The 19,541-nt window shown below is 46.1% G+C and overlaps 2 protein-coding genes across 6 annotated transcripts; one reads left to right on the top strand and one right to left on the bottom strand.

The window, feature by feature from the left end:
- Positions 1 to 397: 397 nt before the first annotated feature.
- Positions 398 to 6,994, top strand: ints14 (integrator complex subunit 14). Of its 3 annotated transcripts, none has more exons than XM_088920548.1 (12): positions 398 to 467; positions 1,520 to 1,823; positions 2,260 to 2,367; positions 2,840 to 2,995; positions 3,291 to 3,409; positions 3,877 to 4,019; positions 4,121 to 4,213; positions 4,521 to 4,665; positions 5,059 to 5,192; positions 5,272 to 5,390; positions 5,569 to 5,634; positions 6,232 to 6,994. In XM_088920548.1, exons 2-12 carry the CDS (start codon positions 1,602 to 1,604, stop codon positions 6,487 to 6,489), a joined length of 1,563 nt encoding a protein of 520 aa, XP_088776674.1. In that variant the 5' UTR covers positions 398 to 467; positions 1,520 to 1,601; the 3' UTR covers positions 6,490 to 6,994. The 3 variants fall into 3 exon arrangements, with proteins under 3 accessions (XP_088776674.1, XP_088776675.1, XP_088776676.1); XM_088920549.1 differs by having other exon boundaries at positions 465 to 489; XM_088920550.1 differs by lacking the exon at positions 398 to 467 and adding an exon at positions 746 to 863.
- A 227-nt stretch (positions 6,995 to 7,221) lies between these two features.
- Positions 7,222 to 18,744, bottom strand: hacd3 (3-hydroxyacyl-CoA dehydratase 3). Of its 3 annotated transcripts, none has more exons than XM_088920552.1 (12): positions 18,509 to 18,725; positions 16,280 to 16,322; positions 15,804 to 15,877; positions 15,147 to 15,311; positions 14,356 to 14,404; positions 12,974 to 13,084; positions 12,094 to 12,221; positions 11,350 to 11,462; positions 10,493 to 10,599; positions 10,159 to 10,290; positions 9,498 to 9,591; positions 7,866 to 7,991 (listed from the first exon to the last, which is right to left on the bottom strand). In XM_088920552.1, the coding sequence occupies exons 1-11, from the start codon at positions 18,587 to 18,589 to the stop codon at positions 9,515 to 9,517; spliced, it is 1,080 nt and encodes a 359-aa protein (XP_088776678.1). In that variant the 5' UTR covers positions 18,590 to 18,725; the 3' UTR covers positions 7,866 to 7,991; positions 9,498 to 9,514. The 3 variants fall into 3 exon arrangements, with proteins under 3 accessions (XP_088776677.1, XP_088776678.1, XP_088776679.1); XM_088920553.1 differs by having other exon boundaries at positions 7,882 to 7,941; XM_088920551.1 differs by having other exon boundaries at positions 7,222 to 9,591; positions 18,509 to 18,744.
- Between the last annotated feature and the right edge of the window lie 797 nt (positions 18,745 to 19,541).

The raw sequence follows: 19,541 nt of genomic DNA, 5'->3' as shown, positions 1-19,541 counted from the left end.
CCCTTCAAGCAAAGTAGGGGGAAAACTCAATATTAAGATTTAATTAAAATGTTTATGTGACATTTTAGTTAACATGTATCGACTGTTAATAAATTAATAAGGCTGTATTGGTCGAGTTCAGTCCGCTCATTACAGCGTTAACAACCTCCTAATGTACTTGCTATTATATGTTTTCACCAGCAGGTGGCGCCGTTAAAACTCTATTTGCTTAACAAACTGTGGTCAAGATTTTGCATCCCCTCATGCATTTTGTAACTTGTCTTCTGCTCACAAATTTAAAGTTATGGCAAAATGTTGATAATCCGTAAAGTGTTGTCATGTGCGATTTTTTTAGGTCATTAGAATTTCGAGAAATCTCTCGTCTTCGGTATTTGTCGTTGTAGGAACCAATATTCTCACTGCGTGTTGCTGTACGTGCGTGGCACAGCGCTAGTCGGAGGCTGCGAGGGAAGGAGTCCTGTTTTTCGGTATTTACAGTACCATTCAGAAGTACAAAAATATATTTACTGGCATGTGTGCATTTTACGTGGGTAATTAGATAAATCTTTGCGTTTGTTAGCCAAGTGGTAATATCTTAAATGGAATATTAACCTCGTAGAAATCATCGTTTAAAGTTAGAGACACGCAAGCTCATTGAAAGGATTGCGAGTATAAGTTTCCCGATAATCGTTCCGAATAATTATTAATTATTAGCAAACGCGTTTGGCGATGTATTGCTTTGTACATTGCTAAGGGCATTTTGTAAGAGTTCCTGTTTTTACCTGATAGAGAGAGTGCACGGTGATAGATTACTCTTTAAAAAAAAGCTTCGATGTAGTTGGTTGTACTTCTGTGAAAATACTTTGCTTGCACTTCTGTTGCAGGTGAGCGTCTTCGTGTGAGGAGGCTTAAATCGTTCATGTAAAGCAAGTCTTGGCTCAACAAGGAGTGGCGAGTGCTGATTTAAATTCTATGAACCGGAGTTGGACACCCTCACATGCTAACGCTGCGTTTATTAACCCAGTGGAACCATTTAGTAGTTTTAACGATGTGAAAAATGTAATATGGACTAAGTAAAACAACACACTTAGCGATTAAAGTTTTTTTTTTTACTGAAGCGGTGAATGCATTTGTTTTTCGTTGTTATTTTTTCACGTTCTGTCGTGTGCGCCCCGATCATCTGCAGAAAGCTCTGCTTTCTCCGATTATCCGTCTCTGCTCACTGTTATGATAGAAGTCACTTCTGCAGGCAGGCCTTTGTACCTGAACATGAGAATAATGGAGAGTCGGGGAGGTCTGTGTCCTTAAACCCGTCCAACACTCTCACAGTCAAAGATAATGCGATATCTCTAGCATGGTTTCAGCAAAGACGCTCAGGGCAAAACACATCTCTCTCGTCATTTTTTGCTTTTACTGAATACTGAGTCAGAGAGAATAAAAAATCCAGAAGCCTTAAGGTCTGATGACATGAATGGGACTTGGGGAAGATGGGAAGCCCTTGAGCAGGTATCCTGACCCATTGCCTCTCCCTGTCGAACAGCACGGAGCAGAGGGCTGCCGAGACGCGGAGACAGCCGGTCTGATTTTGGCGTGGGGCAGGGGACCGCAGAGGCATCGCCGCCATGCCGACCGTGGTGCTGATGGACGTGTCGCTGTCGATGACGCGGCCGGTGCCCCTGGAGGGCACTGAGGAGTTCCAGCGCAAGAACCTGGCGGCGCACGGGCTGACCATGCTGTTCGAGCACATGGCCACCAACTACCGGCTGGAGTTCACAGCGCTGGTGGCCTTCTCCTCTCTGTGGGAGCTCATGGTGCCCTTCACCCGGGACTACAACACGCTGCAGGTACGCCCACCTCCTGCACAACAGCATCCCAGCTCCCCGACATCGTATGGCCGCTCTGTCACATGAATCTAAATGCTTCTTAAGATGGTGTAAGCATCTCTATACAAGATCAGAAATCAACCGCTTTTATTTGACAAATTCCAGCGGTAAGCATTTCCACTGGACACTTTATGAGGTTGCAGAAGAACAAGTAAAGGTTTGTTCCATGCTGAAAAGAGAAACGCAATGTTTCAGCTGTGGAGCCTCCTGGGACGTTCTGTCTCTGTTTTTTCCCTTACAGCATGGAATAAACCTTTCCTTGTTCCTTTGCAGCCTAGGCACGCTGACGCAGCTCCCTACTTGAACTTTATGAGTTGCCTCCTCTTGTGCGGCAGTGGCAGTGCTGTCTGATGCGCGCAGAGTTAGTTGTACTGAATCTGCCCTGTGCTGTGTGCAGGAGGCCCTCAGCAATGTGGAAGATTACGATAAGACGTGCCTGGAGTCCGCTCTGCAAGGAGTCAGCAATATCGTGCAGCAGGAGTGGGGCAGTTCCTGTCCCTGCCAGGTGGGGCGCTCTGTTACCGTACGATAGGCGTCGTTTCTCTGTGTTTAGGTACGGCGTAGCAGCAGTGTGGAGGTGTGGTGTGGGCTCTGGGCTCAGAAGAGGAGGAGTGCGCCTTTGTGGCCATGATCAAAGGGCTTCACTCAGACTGCTCCAGTAAAATTCCCAGCTGTATAAAAAAGGGTGCAAATTGAAGTTGCCTGGGATTAAAGCATAAGCCCTGTGAAACATGAATCAGTAAAGGTTATTTTGCTTTCATTGAGCTCTGGTCTGCAGCAGAACTGGAAAAAGTCTTAAGAGTTTTCCATTATTCTCTAGACTGGAAGTGGTATTCTGGGTTGTGTCTGCTGGTGTTGCATAACCAGGCAGCCTGTGATTTAACGGGAGTCAGGAGGAGTTTACCTTCGCCTGTGAAGCGCCTCTGGCTTGGCTCAGGGCCCTCTTTGTCCTCATGCACGCCTCTCCTGTCCTCTAGGTGGTGCTGGTGACGGACGGGGCCCTGGGCATTGGGAGGGGCTCCCTGCGCCACTCCCTGCTCACCCTGAAGCAGCGCGGCGAGGACAAGAAGTTCCCTCTGCCCTTCCCTTTCCCCTCCAAGCTCTACATCATGTGTATCGCCAGCCTGGAGGAGGTAGTTTTTCCTGGACATCGCGTCACCCTTACGTACTGCAAAGACCTGTTATGTGGTCAGAGTGGTGCAACCATGCATCTGTTTCTGGGTCTGTTTTAGTAGGAGATGAGACTTGAATGGGTCCTTTAAATATGTAATTCCAAGGTGGTGCGTTTTCATTTTACATGTTGAAAAGAGTGCGAGTTAAAATAGTTGTCAGGCGAAGCTGTGCTGTTTCTGCGCTGCCCTCTGGTGGAGGTGGGGGGAGTTGCGGGGCGCGGGGGTCTGTGTCGAGTGATGCTGAACTCCATTGCAGCTGCAGAGCACCGACGCCCTGGACAACTTGGAGCAGCTGGTGAGCGTGAATGGTGGGGATGGGCAGGTGTTCGCTGTGGAGGGGCCGCTGTGCCTGAAGAACGTGCAGGCCATGTTTGGGTGAGTAGCCAGGGAGGGGCGGGGCTAGAGCTCTCACGTGCTACGGGTCGCACCCTCACGCTCTGCTTTCAGAAATACGGAACTTAAAATAGTTTACAGACAACACATGTGCCTGGTTTAGCGGCATAGTGGTTATGGCTCTGCAGTGGAATGTGCAGAAACGTGCTGTGATTTGTTTTTCAGTCATCTCACCAGTATCAGACGTATTCGCTGGTGGAGCCTTATATTTCTAACTGGCTCATTGCTGCAGAAGCAGGGATCGTTTTCAGCACAATGCTGGTGCGGAAGGAAGCACTTTGAGATGCTTGTGCTTTTGAAGGAATGTACCCTATTAGTTGCCTTCCTGGTTAGTGTCTCGTTCGGCGCTCCTGTTAGACTTGTAAATGAAACGGGAGCACCCGGGGGGGTGCGGACCCTCTGGAATCAGCTGGCGGGGGTGTGGGTGACGTCTGTCTCTGGGCCTGCAGGAAGCTGATCGACCACGCGTACTCGCCCTTCCACGCCGTGCTGCGCTGCGGGCACCTGTCCTCCGACGTGCAGGTGTTCCCCCGGCCCGAGCCCATCCTGATCGACGAGGAGGTGGACCCCCTGCCCAAGGCCATCGCCACGGGTACCGGATCGCCGCGGAGCGCTCCCCCCCTCCCGCTTCCAGCCTCCCCCTGGGCCCCTGAAGCCACTTCTGTTTTCTCTGTGTGTGTGTGTGTGTTGCAGATCTCGAAATTGTGGGGTTCATAGAGATTGCGGACATTTCCAGTCCTCCGGTTCTTTCCAGACACCTGGTGCTGCCCATCGCCGTGAGCAAAGGTCAGTGAGTCTCGCTGCTCGTGTTAGGTGGCAGAGGAGGGACTTTTCACAGTGGTGCATTTTAATAAAGCGTGTAGGATTAGACTTTCTTTCCCGTTTCTGGTGTAGAAGTGCTCTCTTACCAGCACAATGTATTTATCTAATAAAATACAATGTAGGTGTGGCCTGACTTTGTGTTTTTTTTTTAATTTTATCGCTTTCGATGGTTGCTTACCAAGGCAGAGTCATTAAATACTTGGAGGTTCTGCGGTGTGACTTTAGGAAATGGTCTCACCTGCTCCCTGGGGTGTCCTGTGGTTGGTTACAGAGGGAGATGAATTAGGTGCGAGTGCTCCTGATGACACGGAGGATGAGAACTCGGTCAATCAGATGGCAGGGAAAAGCCCAAATTTCTGTGTCCTGTTGCACGGCAGCCTCAAAGTGGAAGGAATGGTGGCGCTGGTCCAACTGGGGTAAGGAGGCAGGAAGTAAGAGTCCGGTTCCAGATCCATTTCGGGTTTTAGGAATGCCAGGCTCTTCTACACACTGCTGAGCTGAAGCAGAACATATACATCCGTAGGCAGGTACCCCTATGTCTTTTGCAGATTCATTCAAAATAAGCATGACATGTCTGAAATGTGATATGGCTCAGGCCGCTAGGCAGTGCGACGCTTATTTCCGTTCTTGACCTGTGTTGTTGTGCAATGTTTGGAGGCAGTGAATGGGTTAGTAGCTGAGCTGTCGCTGCATGCTCGTATCATTATTCAGCAAGCTGCAGGTTATATACAGTAGGAACTGTGTTAGGGGTGACTGGATGGTTTTCTTGGTCTCTGCTAACAGAATGGGTTTCGTCTTTGATTTGCCAGGCTGGACTGGTATGGCATGCTGTACTCCCAGGCGGACAGCAAGAAGAAGTCAAACCTGATGATGTCTCTGTTCGAGCCAGGTCCTGAGCCACTGCCCTGGCTGGGGAGGATCTCCCAGCTCGGGCCCATTTCAGGTACTGGTCACTAGAGCACACTAACTTGGTGGCGCATTGCTGAGTGGCAATACGTGATAGAAGTGGCCTTTTTCTGTAGATGCCAAAGAAAACCCCTATGGAGACGACGACAGCAAAAGCCCCTTCCCCCTGCAGCCCAAGAACAAGCGCAGCTACGCACAGAACGTCACTGTGTGGATCAAGCCCAGCGGACTGCAGGTACGCCATAGCTGCCAGCTGGGAGGTTGAGTTCAGTAGTAAGCTGTGCTAGACAGTAACTTCAAGATTGAGTTTTTGTCTTTTGTCTTGATGTCGATTGTAGCCAAAGACCTAGGCTCATTTTTCATTCTGCGTGCCTTGCGAGAATTAGCGCCCTTCCTTTCCTCTTTTTCACCAGACCGACGTGCAGAAGATTCTGAGGAATGCCAGGAAGCTGCCAGAGAAGACCCAGACTTTTTACAAGGTGAGTAACCACAGGCAGGTTGCCAGCTGTTGTCTGAGAGTGGAAAGCTCTTGTCAGTCTTCCAATTTGGGAATTTAACTGCGCTTCTGGGTAATATCCCGCTGTTCTTTTCCCTACTCAAGTAAATCGGACTCTGGTTGAGTGGGCGTGTGGTGTGTCCAGGAGAGCAGGACCACTACTGTGCGCTGTAACACTCACAGGTGAACATCAGGCCCACTCTGGATCTCTTCCAGTGACCTTCTCTGTGCTTTCCTTCTTTTTGGAGAAGGAATGCCCTTAGTTCCCATGCCAGGTGTCTTAAAGAGTATAATTAAAAATGTCAGTCTTTCTACCAACACATGGGCTGCTTAATCAGTTGATATTCATTTGTTTTCTAAATCTGTGGTTGTATTGAAAAGCTGTACTGGAGCAGAAGGGCAGGTGAGGTGAATCCCCCTGTTTTAGTGTCATGGTCCTTTCGTTATCCAGCACAGGCTGGGACTTGGGCTCTGCCCCCTGCATTACTGGGGGCTGTTGGGTTGTTAGGTGAGTGAGGGGGCGCACCGGTGCCCCCTGTCTCTCTTCACGCCCGCTGTCCTTGTGCACCTCTGCCCCCAGGAGCTGAACCGGCTGCGGAAGGCGGCTCTGGCCCTGGGCTTCTGGGAGCTGCTGAAGGGGGTGGCGGAGCTGCTGGAGCGCGAGTGCACGCTGCTGCCCGACACGGCGCACCCCGACGCCGCCTTCCAGCTCTCGCACGCCGCGCAGCAGCTCAAGCTGGCCAGCACGGGCGACTCGCAGTACGCCGCCTTCGCCCACAACATCACGCCCATGCCCACCGACTTCTCCGGGGGCGCCAGCAGCGGCGACAGGATGTAGAGAAGAAGCTCGTGGGCCTCGTCGCCCGTCTCTCCGAGGCCCGGAGGCCGATCCCGCTCGCCGCCAGCACAGGCTGTTCGCAGGCCTTGGCGAAAGGCAGATTCAGGATTGAAAAGCTTTGTGTGAGCAGAGCGGAGACTCCAGACCTCCACTTGCCCAACCGGAAAGGAACACCTCCCATTTGAACCTCTGTCACTCCCCACCCTGCCCACTGCTGACGTCTTCAACGCTGGGCCCGAGGATTCCCGATCCCAGTACAGGAAACACAGAAGACATGGACACCCCTCGGGAACCAGGGTGGCCAGACAGCTTAGGAAAAGCAAGGACTTCTGAAGTAGCGAATCTGAGGAATGAGTCTCGGCCGCAGTGCAGTATGTGTGCAGAGTCTGTCTTGCTTAATGGTTAGTGAGAAAAGTGAGGTCACGGTCAAGGTCTTTTATATTGCAAGGTTTTTGTACATATTTTTTTATAGATATATTGTAATTAAAAATAGAAAAACAAGAAATTTGGTGGATTTTTAGTTCTGAAAGAAAGTTGGGGTGAATCTGCAGGGCTCCCCTTCTCTGTGAGGGGACCTGTCGTGTGGTGCTCAGAGCAAGGACTGAGTGGCACTGGGGCCTCCCTGAAACTGATATACAAGTATTATTCATTGGGCTACATTGACAGATACAGTTCTCAATTGCTGAACAGCCTGCAAGATTCAAATAATGGACTTCTTAAAGGGAGCATGTGTTGATTTTTATCATCTTTATTATTTTTTGGTTCTGGTACATTTTTGTAATAGGTTGTGCCATTCAGACATTTCAAAACAACAGCCTCAATCCTTAGTCAAAATAAAAAGACAAGATTCCAGTGTTTTTTACTATAAACCTAGTTAAAAATGTCCACTTTCCCTGAGGTTCCTCGCCTCCTGCGCTCACATCCCTATATTACTCCAATACATTCTGGACGGATGAAGGATGAAGGAATGATGAATGCCCAGTTTGGGATCTGGCCACGGGAACGAGGACCTGCTCTGATTTCTCTGGTGGTTTTTTACTTGATCTCCGCTTCCCCAGCTTCCCCACATTCTTTTATTGAATGCACAGAGAATGAATTGTACATACGCATGTATATAGGTCCACACTGAAAAACAGAAGAAACTTTCATCGTTCACAACATGATTAAGGAAGGTATTTTGATCACAATTTAATTCCTGAACAATAAGACAAGTCCAATTTAAAGAGCTTTAAGAAACTCTGCATTTGACATTTAAACACAAAACTGGGATACTGTTTTTACACAGAAATAAACAGGCATGCAGTGACTTGAAACCTGTGCTGTTAGGTTCCCTGAGGATTCTGTTTGTAGATGCAGATTTGTCTTTAGAAGTGCACCACAGGACAGCCTGCTCCTCTCTTCAGCGTCTTCCCTCAGCAGACCTGCAGCCACGACCCCTGCTTCTGCACGGGTCTGGCGGTCAGAAAATCAAAAAGCGGTAGCCTGTTTGGGAGATGTTTCTTCTGCATGTATGAGGAAAAGAATCATCATCAGAATCAGGTGACCACTGAAGAGCTTCAGTGGACCTTTCTTAACGTTGTGAAACACACTCTGCCTTCATTGCGAAACTTGGCCCCCCTGCTTGGCACTCCTCGTAACCTGAGATCTCAGTTTTTCATACCAAATGGCTCTGTGTAGAATAGGAATAGTTACATAAAAATCTTTATTTTTTCCTGCATTGTCTGTATGCCTACATCATGTATGTGCGTCTATTTGTATTTGTATCTACATCAAATCAACATGCTGCAGAAGTTCCACCTCCAGCACTGACTTATCTATATATATATTTCTTAAGAGCCACAGAGATGGAATTGTAGACAAAAATGTCAACAACTATTTTGGGCATTGCTGGTAAGTCATGCATTACTGCTTATCTAATTGAAACAGCTTGTTGCATGCTAGTAAAATAACTAATTAATGCCTTATGAGCCAGACACATGCTGTGCATTAGTAGTGATAAAAGGTATTAAGTAGCTGCCTTTATACAGTAACGTACAACAGTTGTAAGTGCTTAATACAAGGCTTACATGTGACTCCTAAGATAGTGCTAACAAAATGTCTTTTTCTGTAAAAGAGTTGTTGCTATTTGGTTCAATATTGCAATTCTTTAATTTTTCCTGTATTGCTGCTAACTATTGTACCATACACGCTAAAACACTGTAGTGTGAAGACACTGGCCATGAATGTGCAAAAGAAGGTACATGACTTTTACACACTCGGTTTGCAGAAGCTGTGCATTTCCCAAAGTGCTAAGACCGGCACCCATGCTTCTAATACTGGCTTAGTCTTCTGATACTTGCGTTTTCTTTAAACAACTACACTATCAGTATGCATGCACTTCAGCTGCCCTTGTTAGATGTTGACACCAGCTGAGCGCAGCAGTCCATGTACTAGTTTGTCCACAGTGCTTTATCTGTGTGTCTGTTTGCCAAGATGGGGTGGACTGATAGTTCAGGGTTACATCCCACAGCGAGGCAGCAGTTCTCTGCCAGGCAAGGCTATAGCTTCACTATGGGAACACTATGTTGTACTTGTAGCCTGTGGGCAGTAGAGTTGCAAAGGCTTGGGGTTTCCAGTTCACACCAGGTACCGAGAGCAGGCCAGTGGAGGAAAGGGCAGGAATGAGGGGAGGAGAGGGGCCGTCAGGCTGTCTGTCTTTTATAAGAATCTTGTCAGTGATACAGACAGAGCTTCTGCTTTCTGTGCATCTAAAAAAAAAACCTATGGTATGTTTATGTGGGTTGTTTTGCATTGCTTCTATTCTGTTTTGAATATTTTTATCATGCAGAAATGTTCTATAAAAAGGAAAAAAATGCACTTATGTTATTGAGTCCACTGAATCGGGGAGGAATGGAGCTGATCTAAAATGGAGACACTAGGCCAGGTTGGGGGGTTGCTGCCCTAAAGGTGATGTTGCTGTAGCAGCTGTGGCAGAGGCAGCCTGCTCATGCTGGCTCGGTCCCACTGACCCAAAGGCGGCACAGGTTTAGTTCGCCTTCTTCTTCTTGGTCCTGAATCTTCTCCTCCTCTGTTTGTAGAGGTGACGGAAATTAATGAACAAGCCTGCAACACAGAAGAATGCAGAATTCAGATTGTTTTTCATTTGTACAGCACAGTTTGTAGCTGGGGTCAGAGATGGATCACTGAGAACAGTGCGAAGCCCTTGAACACTACGGACTGCTTTTAATTTTGTACTGCACCCATGTTCTGTATATCATCATCAGGATCCACAACCTCAGTTACTGTACCGATATAAATGCTGTGCAATCCTGCAGTGTAAGGTATGTTTAACCCTGAGAACTTCACCTTATTTTGTTCTTCATTTTGGTTACATCTGAGTTTACTGAGCAAGTCAACAGCCAGCACAGGTTGTTCTGCAGTTCCTGGTGTTTTTCATTCAAAGTCAATAAAAAACAAGGTGTTGTTCTCACATGCCTTGGCACCTTTAACACCCGCCTCTAATCCAGCAGAGACAATGGCCTCGATTGTATTAGCTGGCCTGCAGGATCTCTATCCTCTCCTTCTGTGGCTCTGCCCAGCAGGTAAGTATAAGTTAGCACGCATGAAGCTGACGTGTGAGCTTGAGCGCGTGTGGACCTAGGCTCAGCCCGGGACAGCGCACACACTCACCCAGGAACATGAGCACCAGGTAGAGCTGCAGGGTGTAGGAGAAGCTGATGGACAGGTCCAGGGGTTTGGGCACAGTGATGCTGTAAAGCCTGGTCTCGTCAAAGATGTGGAGAGACTGGATCACAGCAACCGCTACAGAAAGGGAATAGAGGGAAGAAAAAAGGGTGTGGATGTGGGAACTGGTATAAGCAGCTCACTGTTTCAGTTTAGAATGTAATTTTTGTGACACTTTTGCAGTTGCCAAGATTAAGGTCTATATGTGCAGAATAGGAACACGCCGCTCCCTCCCTTCAGCACCAAATTGATGGTAAGTTAAATCACTAAGCCCAATTACCTTCTGCCAACACTCCGAGGGGATAAAGGGGCATCCAGATGGTGTACCTGAGCCAGGTAAGTAGCTTCCACTCTGTGTCAATGCAAGCAAGCATGTAGTAAGGGTACCTGGACAAAGAAGACAGGGGTGTCAGAGGCAGTGTGATCTGAAAATCTCCAAGGTCCCGAGAATGACTGCTGGATCCATGGCAATAGGATTACGTTCCAATCTGCTCCTCAGCTACAGAAACCATGGTACTGATGATGTCTAACAGAACGCTGGGAGTGACTGACTGGCTGACTCGGCACAGTCCTAAATGCCTGATAGAAGCAGATGGCACAAGAGCCTCGTAACTTGTATCACTACAGAGATAATGTGACTTCTCCTTAGTTTGTTCAATTATTATATGTTAAAAGAAAAGAAAGAGCAGAAAGACTGAATAATGAAGCCACACTTCTCCCTTAAAGGGTGGTGGTCTTTGCTAATCTACAGGCAGACCGGCTTGGTCACCTAACACCTTAAATCTTAAGGCGTGGGAATGAAACGCTTCTGTTAAGCAATTCTCAACTACAGGGGAAAATAAATAACTGTAATTCATAATTAGAAGTGATTAATTACCATACCCTCCTCATTATTTCACTGCGGGGTTCTTTAAGTGCATTTCTTAAACTATCAATACATAAGATCCACATTGCAACTGATTGGAAGGACCGGTATTTGGCTGTCCCTGTATTAGGGGACACTGTCAGACTAATCTCTGGCTTGTCATTTAAAGGCACAATATGAGCTCAGGCCCTGAGGAGGAGGCTGCAAGTCTTCCTCCTCTCCTCCCCTCCCCTGCTCTGTCCTTGAACTTGACAAGGAAGAGGAAAACCGACCTGAAGATCTCGATGATGCTCCACAGGTAGAACACGAAGAACACCACCGCCTTGTTCTGCATCTCCTCCAGGCTCCCGAAGATGACGAACAGGATGACGTTCCTCCCGACAACCTGCAGGGGGCGGCATTATGCTGATTTATATTTGCTGCACAGAGCCAGGCTGCCCTATGATCTAAGCATGCTCAGGTTATAGGGCAACAACCCCCAGTAAGATGACCTCCCCTCATGATCTTTGCATTGGCTTGGATATTTTATTAGTGTGAATTATAATTAATTATCCAAATGGATAAGAGCCACCTCAGATCATTACAGCCTATTACAAGGATATTTTCTGATCACTTTGACTCCACATAAGAGTATATACAGACAAAGACAGTTCTACAAATCACACATCTTGATTTTCTACTAATTGTGTGATTTCCAAAACGGTTCTTAAAAAAATCCACATCACTTCTGGATGGTGTGGTCAAAGTGTGTCAATTCTATCTGCCCAGATGTGAGAATAATACTATTCTCATAATACATAATACTACATAATACTAAAATCACTTTTAAATCATGTAATTTTGAAGGAATCCATCAGCCAGACTGATTTTAATATTATGCCAACCTGTTCTGGAGAAACTGAAGTACTTTTACTTTGAATTTGAGAGTTTACTTCGGCTCCTTGTTTCATTGCCTAGATATATCAAAGCCCCACGTTGGTCAGTAGGAGGTTCTGGGTTAAGAGAACAGAGCGCACCTGAATCATGGCTGGGAAAACCCCAGTCCTGACCAGCCCCAGGGCAGGATTGATCACCTCTGCAACAGCCAGGATCTGGCAGAAGTACATCATGTCTGCGATGGTATGGAATGTGTCATAGAAGGAATCTGGCCAGCAAAGAGAGACAAGAACATAATTCTTTACTTTAAGTCCTCAGAAGACATTAAAGTCATTAGAAGATGTTAGTTTTCTTTAAACCCCATCTTAAACACTAATAAAAAAGAAAAATGTAAAAATGCTTTTTAAAAATTGAATTCAATCAACTCCTAGTACATTGTTGCAGCTCTTCCTTTAGTTTAGGTGCACAATTATAGCCAGCTAAAAACAGATTTTTGACAATTTTGATTTCGATTTGCAAATTTACATGGTTTGCTTTAAGTGTGAGAAACCAGTTTTAAAAGAATGTTTTTAGGCATCTGCTGGTATTTTTTCAAACTCTTAAAAACTGAAACAACTGCTGTTCAGTTGTAAGATAAATCATTTCAACAAACTGAACTGAACTCCACCTACAGACAGACCATCACACGTGATCTGTGCTGTGACAGAAGCCTGCAGACAGAGTCTGCATAAAGTCCTGTCATGTTTAGTTTAAGAGCTCAAATTTGTGACTTGACTGTCTGAGAACACCAACAGGAGACTAAGAGGGAGCTGAAAGCCCCTGCCACAGTTCCAGCACACTTCACGAGTCACTGCCTCCCTGTGACATGCTACAGAAGACGCTGCACTGTAACTTCTGTCTGAAAGCCTTTTTCAAGTGTCTAACACACAGGGACTGACAAGTTCTCATCACTGTCCCAGGGGCCGGGGCACTGAAGGGCTATCACAAGGGGCAGTTCCTCGCACAGCACATTTCCCTTGCCTTGTCCCAGAATGAAGAGGCGCACAGTCATGTTGACGAAGATCCAGGAGAACCCCAGGAACTGCACCAGGTTGTACATGAACAGGTAGCCTCTCTTTAAACTGCTGAACGCTGAAACAATACAAACTTATTATTATTATTTTATTATTATTAAAGTTATCTGATTTTGACTAACTTTTGTACTAGGTAGAATGTGACCTTCTTAAAGTTCCCCTTTAATTCAACTGGTGAAACAATTTCTCATTCCTCTTGCTCAACTACTGTATAGTACAGCAGGGTTACAAGCACACACAAAAACAGGTGGATTAGTACTTAAAATAGGAATAAAATCACCTACCCCTCCTTACACCCTTCACTTGAAAAGCATTGGTATGTACATGCAAATAATTATTCCAGTTATTCTGACCCATTGGTATGGCTGGGCATTATACTGAGGCAATGTTAGTGAAGTTCTTCCCTTGAAGTAACAACCGCAGTGCCCTGCCTGAGATTTGAACCCACAACCTTCCAGTCAGAGGTCCAGAGCTCTGACTACTCCCCCACACAACTGTACTTCTTAAGCCACTGGACCTTTAAACACCCTCAATAGAACTACCCTAACAACATCGGTTTTTCGGGGCGGAGCGGTGGCTCTGTGGCTAAGGATCTGCGCCTGTGGCTGGAAGGTTGCCGGTTTGTATCCCACGGCCGGAAGAGGAATCCTACTCCGCTGGGCTCCTGAGCAAGGCCCTCAACCCCAACTGCTCCAGGGGTGCTGTATAAATGGCTGACCCTGTGCTCTGACCCCAAGCTCCTCTCCCTGTCTGTGTGTCTCGTAGAGAGCACGCTGGGGTATGCAAAAAGACAAATTCCTAATGCAAGAAATTGTAGATGCCAATAAAGTGATCTTATCTTATTATTGATATTCCTTATTACTCGTGTTTTTTTGCACAGAAACGCTTTACAGCTGTTCTTCTCGGTACAGTAGAACAGGGGTCCCCAATCCTGGTTCTGGAGAGCCCCAATTCGATTAATCTTACAGGTCACCCGTCTCTAAAGATTTGCAACACCAGCACACTACTGATGAATTAAGACTCTGGTCAGTCAATAGACCTCTTGTCCTTGTGGGCTGAAGAGAGTTTAGTCCTATATGATCTCCAAATTAATTAATTTAACATATCACCTGTCTAACTAATTGCAATTGAAGTTTTCAATAGTTATCTACAAGATCTGCTGCACTGGGGTTCTGCAGGAACAGGGTTAGAGACCCCTACATTAGAGTAGGTAAACAATTAGCAAAAAAAACAGCCTTTTTGCCCTTCAACATGAAAAAGTTAGTGAAAGTTTATCACTTAAAATGAAAACTAGACATAAATGCCCAGATAAATGATGAAAATACTTACGGTCCTTTGGAACTCTAGACTCTATGCTGATCTTGTTGATTTTTTCTTCCTTTAAAAAAACAGAAAAGTAGCATCTGAACATCACTGAGTGCACAAGTACGTTGAGCCATCATTAAAGAAAGACACTTTCTTTTCTTATACTGTGGACTGTGCTCATAAACAAGTAGCCTTGCTGATGTCATACTTTCACTTTGTGCTAAGTTATTTAATGAAACAATGTCATTTTATCCTGATGGGTTAATGTTACATTGTTTACTTAATCCAATTAGCTATTCAATCTTTTAGCACTAAACATTTTAAAATGTGTTGTTCATATTTTAAAACTAATAGCACAACCCTGTTGCATTAGAATTTCCAAACTGAATACGTGTAGGAAACGTGAGCGTTTAATTTATCGATCCCCACACAGAGAGACACAGGTCTCAAAGTCTGTCCTTCCATTTTCTATCCCATTCTATCCAATACTGGGTTGCAGCATAGCCACAGGCAAGGAGCACAAGGCAGGCTACACCCTGGACAGAATGACAGTCCATCACAGGGCAAGCATGGACACACACACACACTCACACCGGGGCCAAAATTCCCAGAAGACAATTAACACAAACTTGGGAAGAACATGCAAACTCCACACACACAGCACCCCAGGAGGTGAAGCCAGGGCCCCAGCACTTTCAGGCAGCAATGCCAACCACTGCGCTACTGTGTCAAAACCCCCTCACATAAACGAACATTAAAAGGGCGGGTGTTTTGCCGTTTGGTTTTCTGTGCTGCCGTACGAGTGATATTCTTGCCTTGGCTCGGAGCTCCATCTCGGCGTCGGACTCGTCCAGCCAGCGGTCGAAGTCGGGGGCGAGGAACAGTGGTTTCCTCTCCTGCAGCGTCAGCCTGTCCCACCAGCTGTGCTCCTGTTTCTTGACCGTGATGTTCACCTGCCGCTGTGTGGACTTGTGCACCACCTGTAGAAAGGCACACGCTCAGAGGCCTGAAGTCTCCTGGCTACTCGACAGGCCATCCACAGGAACTCTCAAGTCTGACTTGAGATATAAAAGGATGTCAATGGGGAAAAAACGGCATGTGCTGCATGCTTTGTTTTTCTGATTGAAAACAAAATGGAATTGAATTTGAATTATTTTCCAAACGTTTTACTCCTCGCCAAACCTCAACACCTTTTCTCCTCTTCTAAACCAACTTGTATCCAGGCTTGTAATATTCTGTGGGCCCGAGTAAACACCAGCCTCCTGTTGGGACTGTTTGACTGATATGTCTGCTGTGTACTGGTCTTATCTGTTTTGGACGTGTCGCATTCCCAGAATTTTAATCCAGCCTCCTCACTCCAGAGCTGCCCATTTTAATCAGACAGGTCTCTGAGACACTACTCCTCTTTGAGTGTTATAGGAAGACAGAAATTTCTCTCTTTCTGTTCACAGACAAGGGAAGTCATCTCCTACCACAGGCTTCACTGGCTTCAGGAACTCCAGGCTGAACTCGTAATCATTGTCTCCTTTGGCTCCATGACCTTGGCCTGCAACATGTCAGCAAAGAATCACCATCAGAGCAAAGCACTCTTAAGAATATAATTAAAGAACTGCCTGTAGTTAAGACTCGCTCTTAAATGGAGAGCACATTCCCCCTTTTCACATGTCTAAACTTTCAGTTTCACAGTTTCTGCAGTAATTATCGGGAGAAAATTATTTTAGTCCAGCAATTGTGTTACACCGCCATCAGCACAGCAGCCCTTCTCCATAGCTTCTCACTACCCTGAGCACCATCACATACAGAGACAGGGCGTTCTTTTATGCAGGTCCAGTCTAGACTGAAGCTGGTCCCTTGAAATAACCCCCTGGCAAACATGCAAATCAGTGCTTTGCTGTGCAGCTCGGGACAGAGAGGCATGCAGGAGTTTGACAATACGGAGCAAACTTACCTTTGAAATGAAGAACGTTGTCATTTACATTGATGTCAAGATTCTGCAACAGTGAAAAGAAATGGCGTACTTTGTTACTTACAGCCCTCAGTATACTATGAGGAAGTGTTAGTGCACAGAGAGACTTGGAGAATCGGAGTGGCTCTACAATAAGAGATCTTCATATCTCTTCCTTCCTGTGTGTTTGCTTCCTCGTGATAGCCTAAAACCTAGATTAAGCAACACATCTTCGCCTTACTTTAACTTTTGTAAATTGCATAACAAGATTTTTAAAAATGATTTCAGTCCTCATACTAAAATGTCAATGTACTGACACTGAAGTCACATTCGTGACAGATCAGATAAAGCTGCTGCACTGAAAAGACACTTTGTTGCCAGTGAACAAAATCAAGCAGCGAGGGAACTGTCCCTTCCAAGCAAGAGATCCTCTCATCCTCGAATAAAATGTCACCTGCAGTCCTTACCGTTATCAAGTTCTCTAATCAGCGTGATGAACCTATTCTGTGAGTACAATCAGGAAGCACTGTGGTTAGCACCATTTGGTAGACACCAAGCAAGCAGTAAAAATTTTTAGTTCACTGAAACCGCCATCATTTTGTTTTTTGAATTTGTTTTTCTCCTGTATCTAATCACACAGGTAATCATGTAGGTCGCACAGTGGTTAGCCCCTCGCAGCGCTGGGGCCCTGGGTTCAAACCCTGGGGTACTGGCTGTGTGGAGTTTGTATGTTCTCCCTGAGTTTGCATGGGTTTCCTCCCACAGTCCAAAAGCATACTGATAGGTTAACTGGCTTATGGGAAAACTGGCCATAGTGCGAGTGTGTGTACGTTTGTGTCTGTGTCTGTGTCTGCTTGCTAGTGTCACATCCCAGGTGTGCGACCCAGGTGTTCCCTGGATTATACCTGTTGCTTGCTGGGACTGGCTCCGGCTCCTCCGCAACACTGAATTGGATGAAGCTTTTAAGATGATGGATGGATCTAATCACATACTGTAAAGCCATCTCAAATGACACAGGGACTGAGGAGCAGTGGGTATACATCAACATCACACCATAAACCCCAGTCTTTTATTTCTACTCTAACTTTGCCGGGCAAGAGATATCGTTGCACGTGCCGAGTTGTTGAGTCTGAGATAGCTGGGGCTCGGCTTGGCCAGTCTCTGCCTGCTCTTTTGTAATAAGAGGACTCAAGTAATTCAGTCACCGCTCCAGCGACAATCTCACCCCCTTCCTGTACCCAGAGCAGGGGAGCCTGCACTACAAAGCACTGGCCAGAGTGCTGCTCAGATGTTCAGGTGCATTAATTACGCAGAGCTGTGAGAGATATGTGGCCCATTGCTGGAACCCAGCCTCCAGTGTGCTTCTGCTCCTGGTCCCTTTCTTTGGTGCTGTGTATTTTCATAAAACTTGCATTAGGCCAGAACGTGCATCTGTCCTCCAGCAAGCCAGTGCCCCCATTGTTAGCTCGGCTCCAGTTACAGTACTAAGTGGGAGATGTGGAATTTGTGCCAAACACAGGCTCCTGTATGCAATCCGAGCTGCTCAAGTTGTCGAGTCCCATGCACTTTAATATACCGGCATTGTAAAAAAACAGCAACTATGAAATCGTATATGTAGTGTAAGGGTGGTTCCAGGACCATAAGAATACGTGTATAAAAATGCTGTACATTTGGAATCCGTTCGTTCTCCAAACAGCTCAGCTCAGTTTAATTTGGCTAGAAGGAGTTAAGTTACAACACCTCCAGACTGCAGATACATTAAATCCAGTTAGTTTTCTTCCTAAACTTGCCACCCAAATTCAGGGGTCACCGTCTCACCGTTTCAATCTGGAGCTACACGGATTGGTTTCCCCAAGAAATTACACGAAACGTTCTTTTTAAAAGTCCTAACTGTCGTCAGCGGTTTTCTAATTTCTCCTTTTTCTAAACTTCTGCGTCCCGTCCACTCACTAAGTTCTGTATAATTAGTAAGTACAGTACTTCAGTACACTCCATCCTGTTTATGACACATATTTGCTGAGAATTCTCATTACATACAGGCTGATCAGCTTAAAGAAAATTTTCGTCTGCTCGTATCCAGAACGTCCTCACTGTGGATAACGGTAACACATAAAGCTACTACTTACTGGGTCTCAGGCTGTAATAAAGGGTTGTTATATTAATTGAGATCCACCTCCCTGCGCTTGCTAAAGAATATACCTGTACAATGCTGAGACCGCTCCCGTCCCTTACCTGCGCGTCGCTCAGCTCCACTCGCAAATATATCTCTTTATGCCGTTGGGCCCAGAACACTTGTGGGGTAAGGGGCGGCATCGTACCCAGTCTTCTGTAGCACACCACCGTTTATCACTGTAATATTTTTTTTTTCAAATTGGGCTTTTAGATAATATTTTTCAGGCTCTCTTCATCTGACAACCAGAACATTCCGCAGAGCTGGCGTGCGCGCTCAGTATCAGACGCTCAGTTGCGAGACTTGCTCCGCCCCTCAACAGCCGTACGTGCTCGCCCCCGGTGGTGTCACATGCTCTTGGAGGTAGGTCGAAGCAATGTTGATGTATGATTTTGCACATCTGATGTTGTTTTACACATTACCTGCTACCTGTTGTTGTTTTGCACATTGCCTGTTGTCTCTGTCTTTCTTATCTTCTACAATTGTATTGTTTTTTTTGTACTGCTTACCATCTGAAAGATAGCTAAATAGCACTTTTTCATACCATATACGTGTGTATGAGTATAATTACAATAAACTTGAACTTGAGTAGAATTCTGTGCAGAGCTGCACGCAAAACGTGTCTTCCAGGGCACTAGAGGCGCTAATTTTGGAAACATTGCCAAGTACAGGGAGCACATTCTGCAACTCTTCTTGACTCTGACAGCGTCGTTGATGTTAATTGTAAATCGCCTGGAAACAGAGAAAGAGTTATAAGTCAGTGTCATAGGGCTGGGTCGAGTTTAGCCATTTAACTTAGTCAACTCAAAGTAAAGAAATATACAATTGTTCTTGCGCTTGGGCTGTTAATAGTAATATTTAGCTATTAGCTGTCCCACAATGAATTGTAACGAATTCGGGTTTCAGTACGGAATGGAGCGGGCATGGGACTCAGGGAATAAGGTTAAACATTTATTAACGTGAACTTGAACCGGGAAAAGTACACACACAGGGAAAGGGGTTACAGCGCGACCCCTTCACTAACACACAGACACGAATGGAAGAGACTGTCTCCCAGTCTCCGCCCCACTATATATAGTCCCGTAGTCCCGCCCC

The sequence above is a fragment of the Atractosteus spatula genome, chromosome 7, assembly GCF_055471065.1.
Source record: "Atractosteus spatula isolate fAtrSpa1 chromosome 7, fAtrSpa1.hap1, whole genome shotgun sequence".
Classification (NCBI taxonomy): Eukaryota; Metazoa; Chordata; class Actinopteri; order Semionotiformes; family Lepisosteidae; genus Atractosteus; species Atractosteus spatula.
The sequence above is the reverse complement of the archived record's forward strand: the minus strand, read 5'-3'. Positions and strand labels throughout refer to the sequence as shown.

Excerpts from the sequence above, each read along its gene's own strand:
- ints14 (XM_088920548.1), top strand. The coding sequence starts at position 1,602 with ATGCCGACCGTGGTGCTGATGGACGTGTCGCTGTCGATGACGCGGCCG. Across the intron at positions 3,410-3,876 it reads AACGTGCAGGCCATGTTTGG|GAAGCTGATCGACCACGCGT; the intron begins GTGAGTAGCCAG and ends CTGGGCCTGCAG. Across the intron at positions 4,020-4,120 it reads GCCCAAGGCCATCGCCACGG|ATCTCGAAATTGTGGGGTTC; the intron begins GTACCGGATCGC and ends TGTGTGTTGCAG.
- hacd3 (XM_088920551.1), bottom strand. The coding sequence starts at position 18,589 with ATGCCGCCCCTTACCCCACAAGTGTTCTGGGCCCAACGGCATAAAGAG. Across the intron at positions 13,085-14,355 it reads GTCTAGAGTTCCAAAGGACC|CGTTCAGCAGTTTAAAGAGA; the intron begins GTAAGTATTTTC and ends GTATTGTTTCAG. Across the intron at positions 10,600-11,349 it reads AGCATCATCGAGATCTTCAG|GTACCCTTACTACATGCTTG; the intron begins GTCGGTTTTCCT and ends TTCTTTGTCCAG.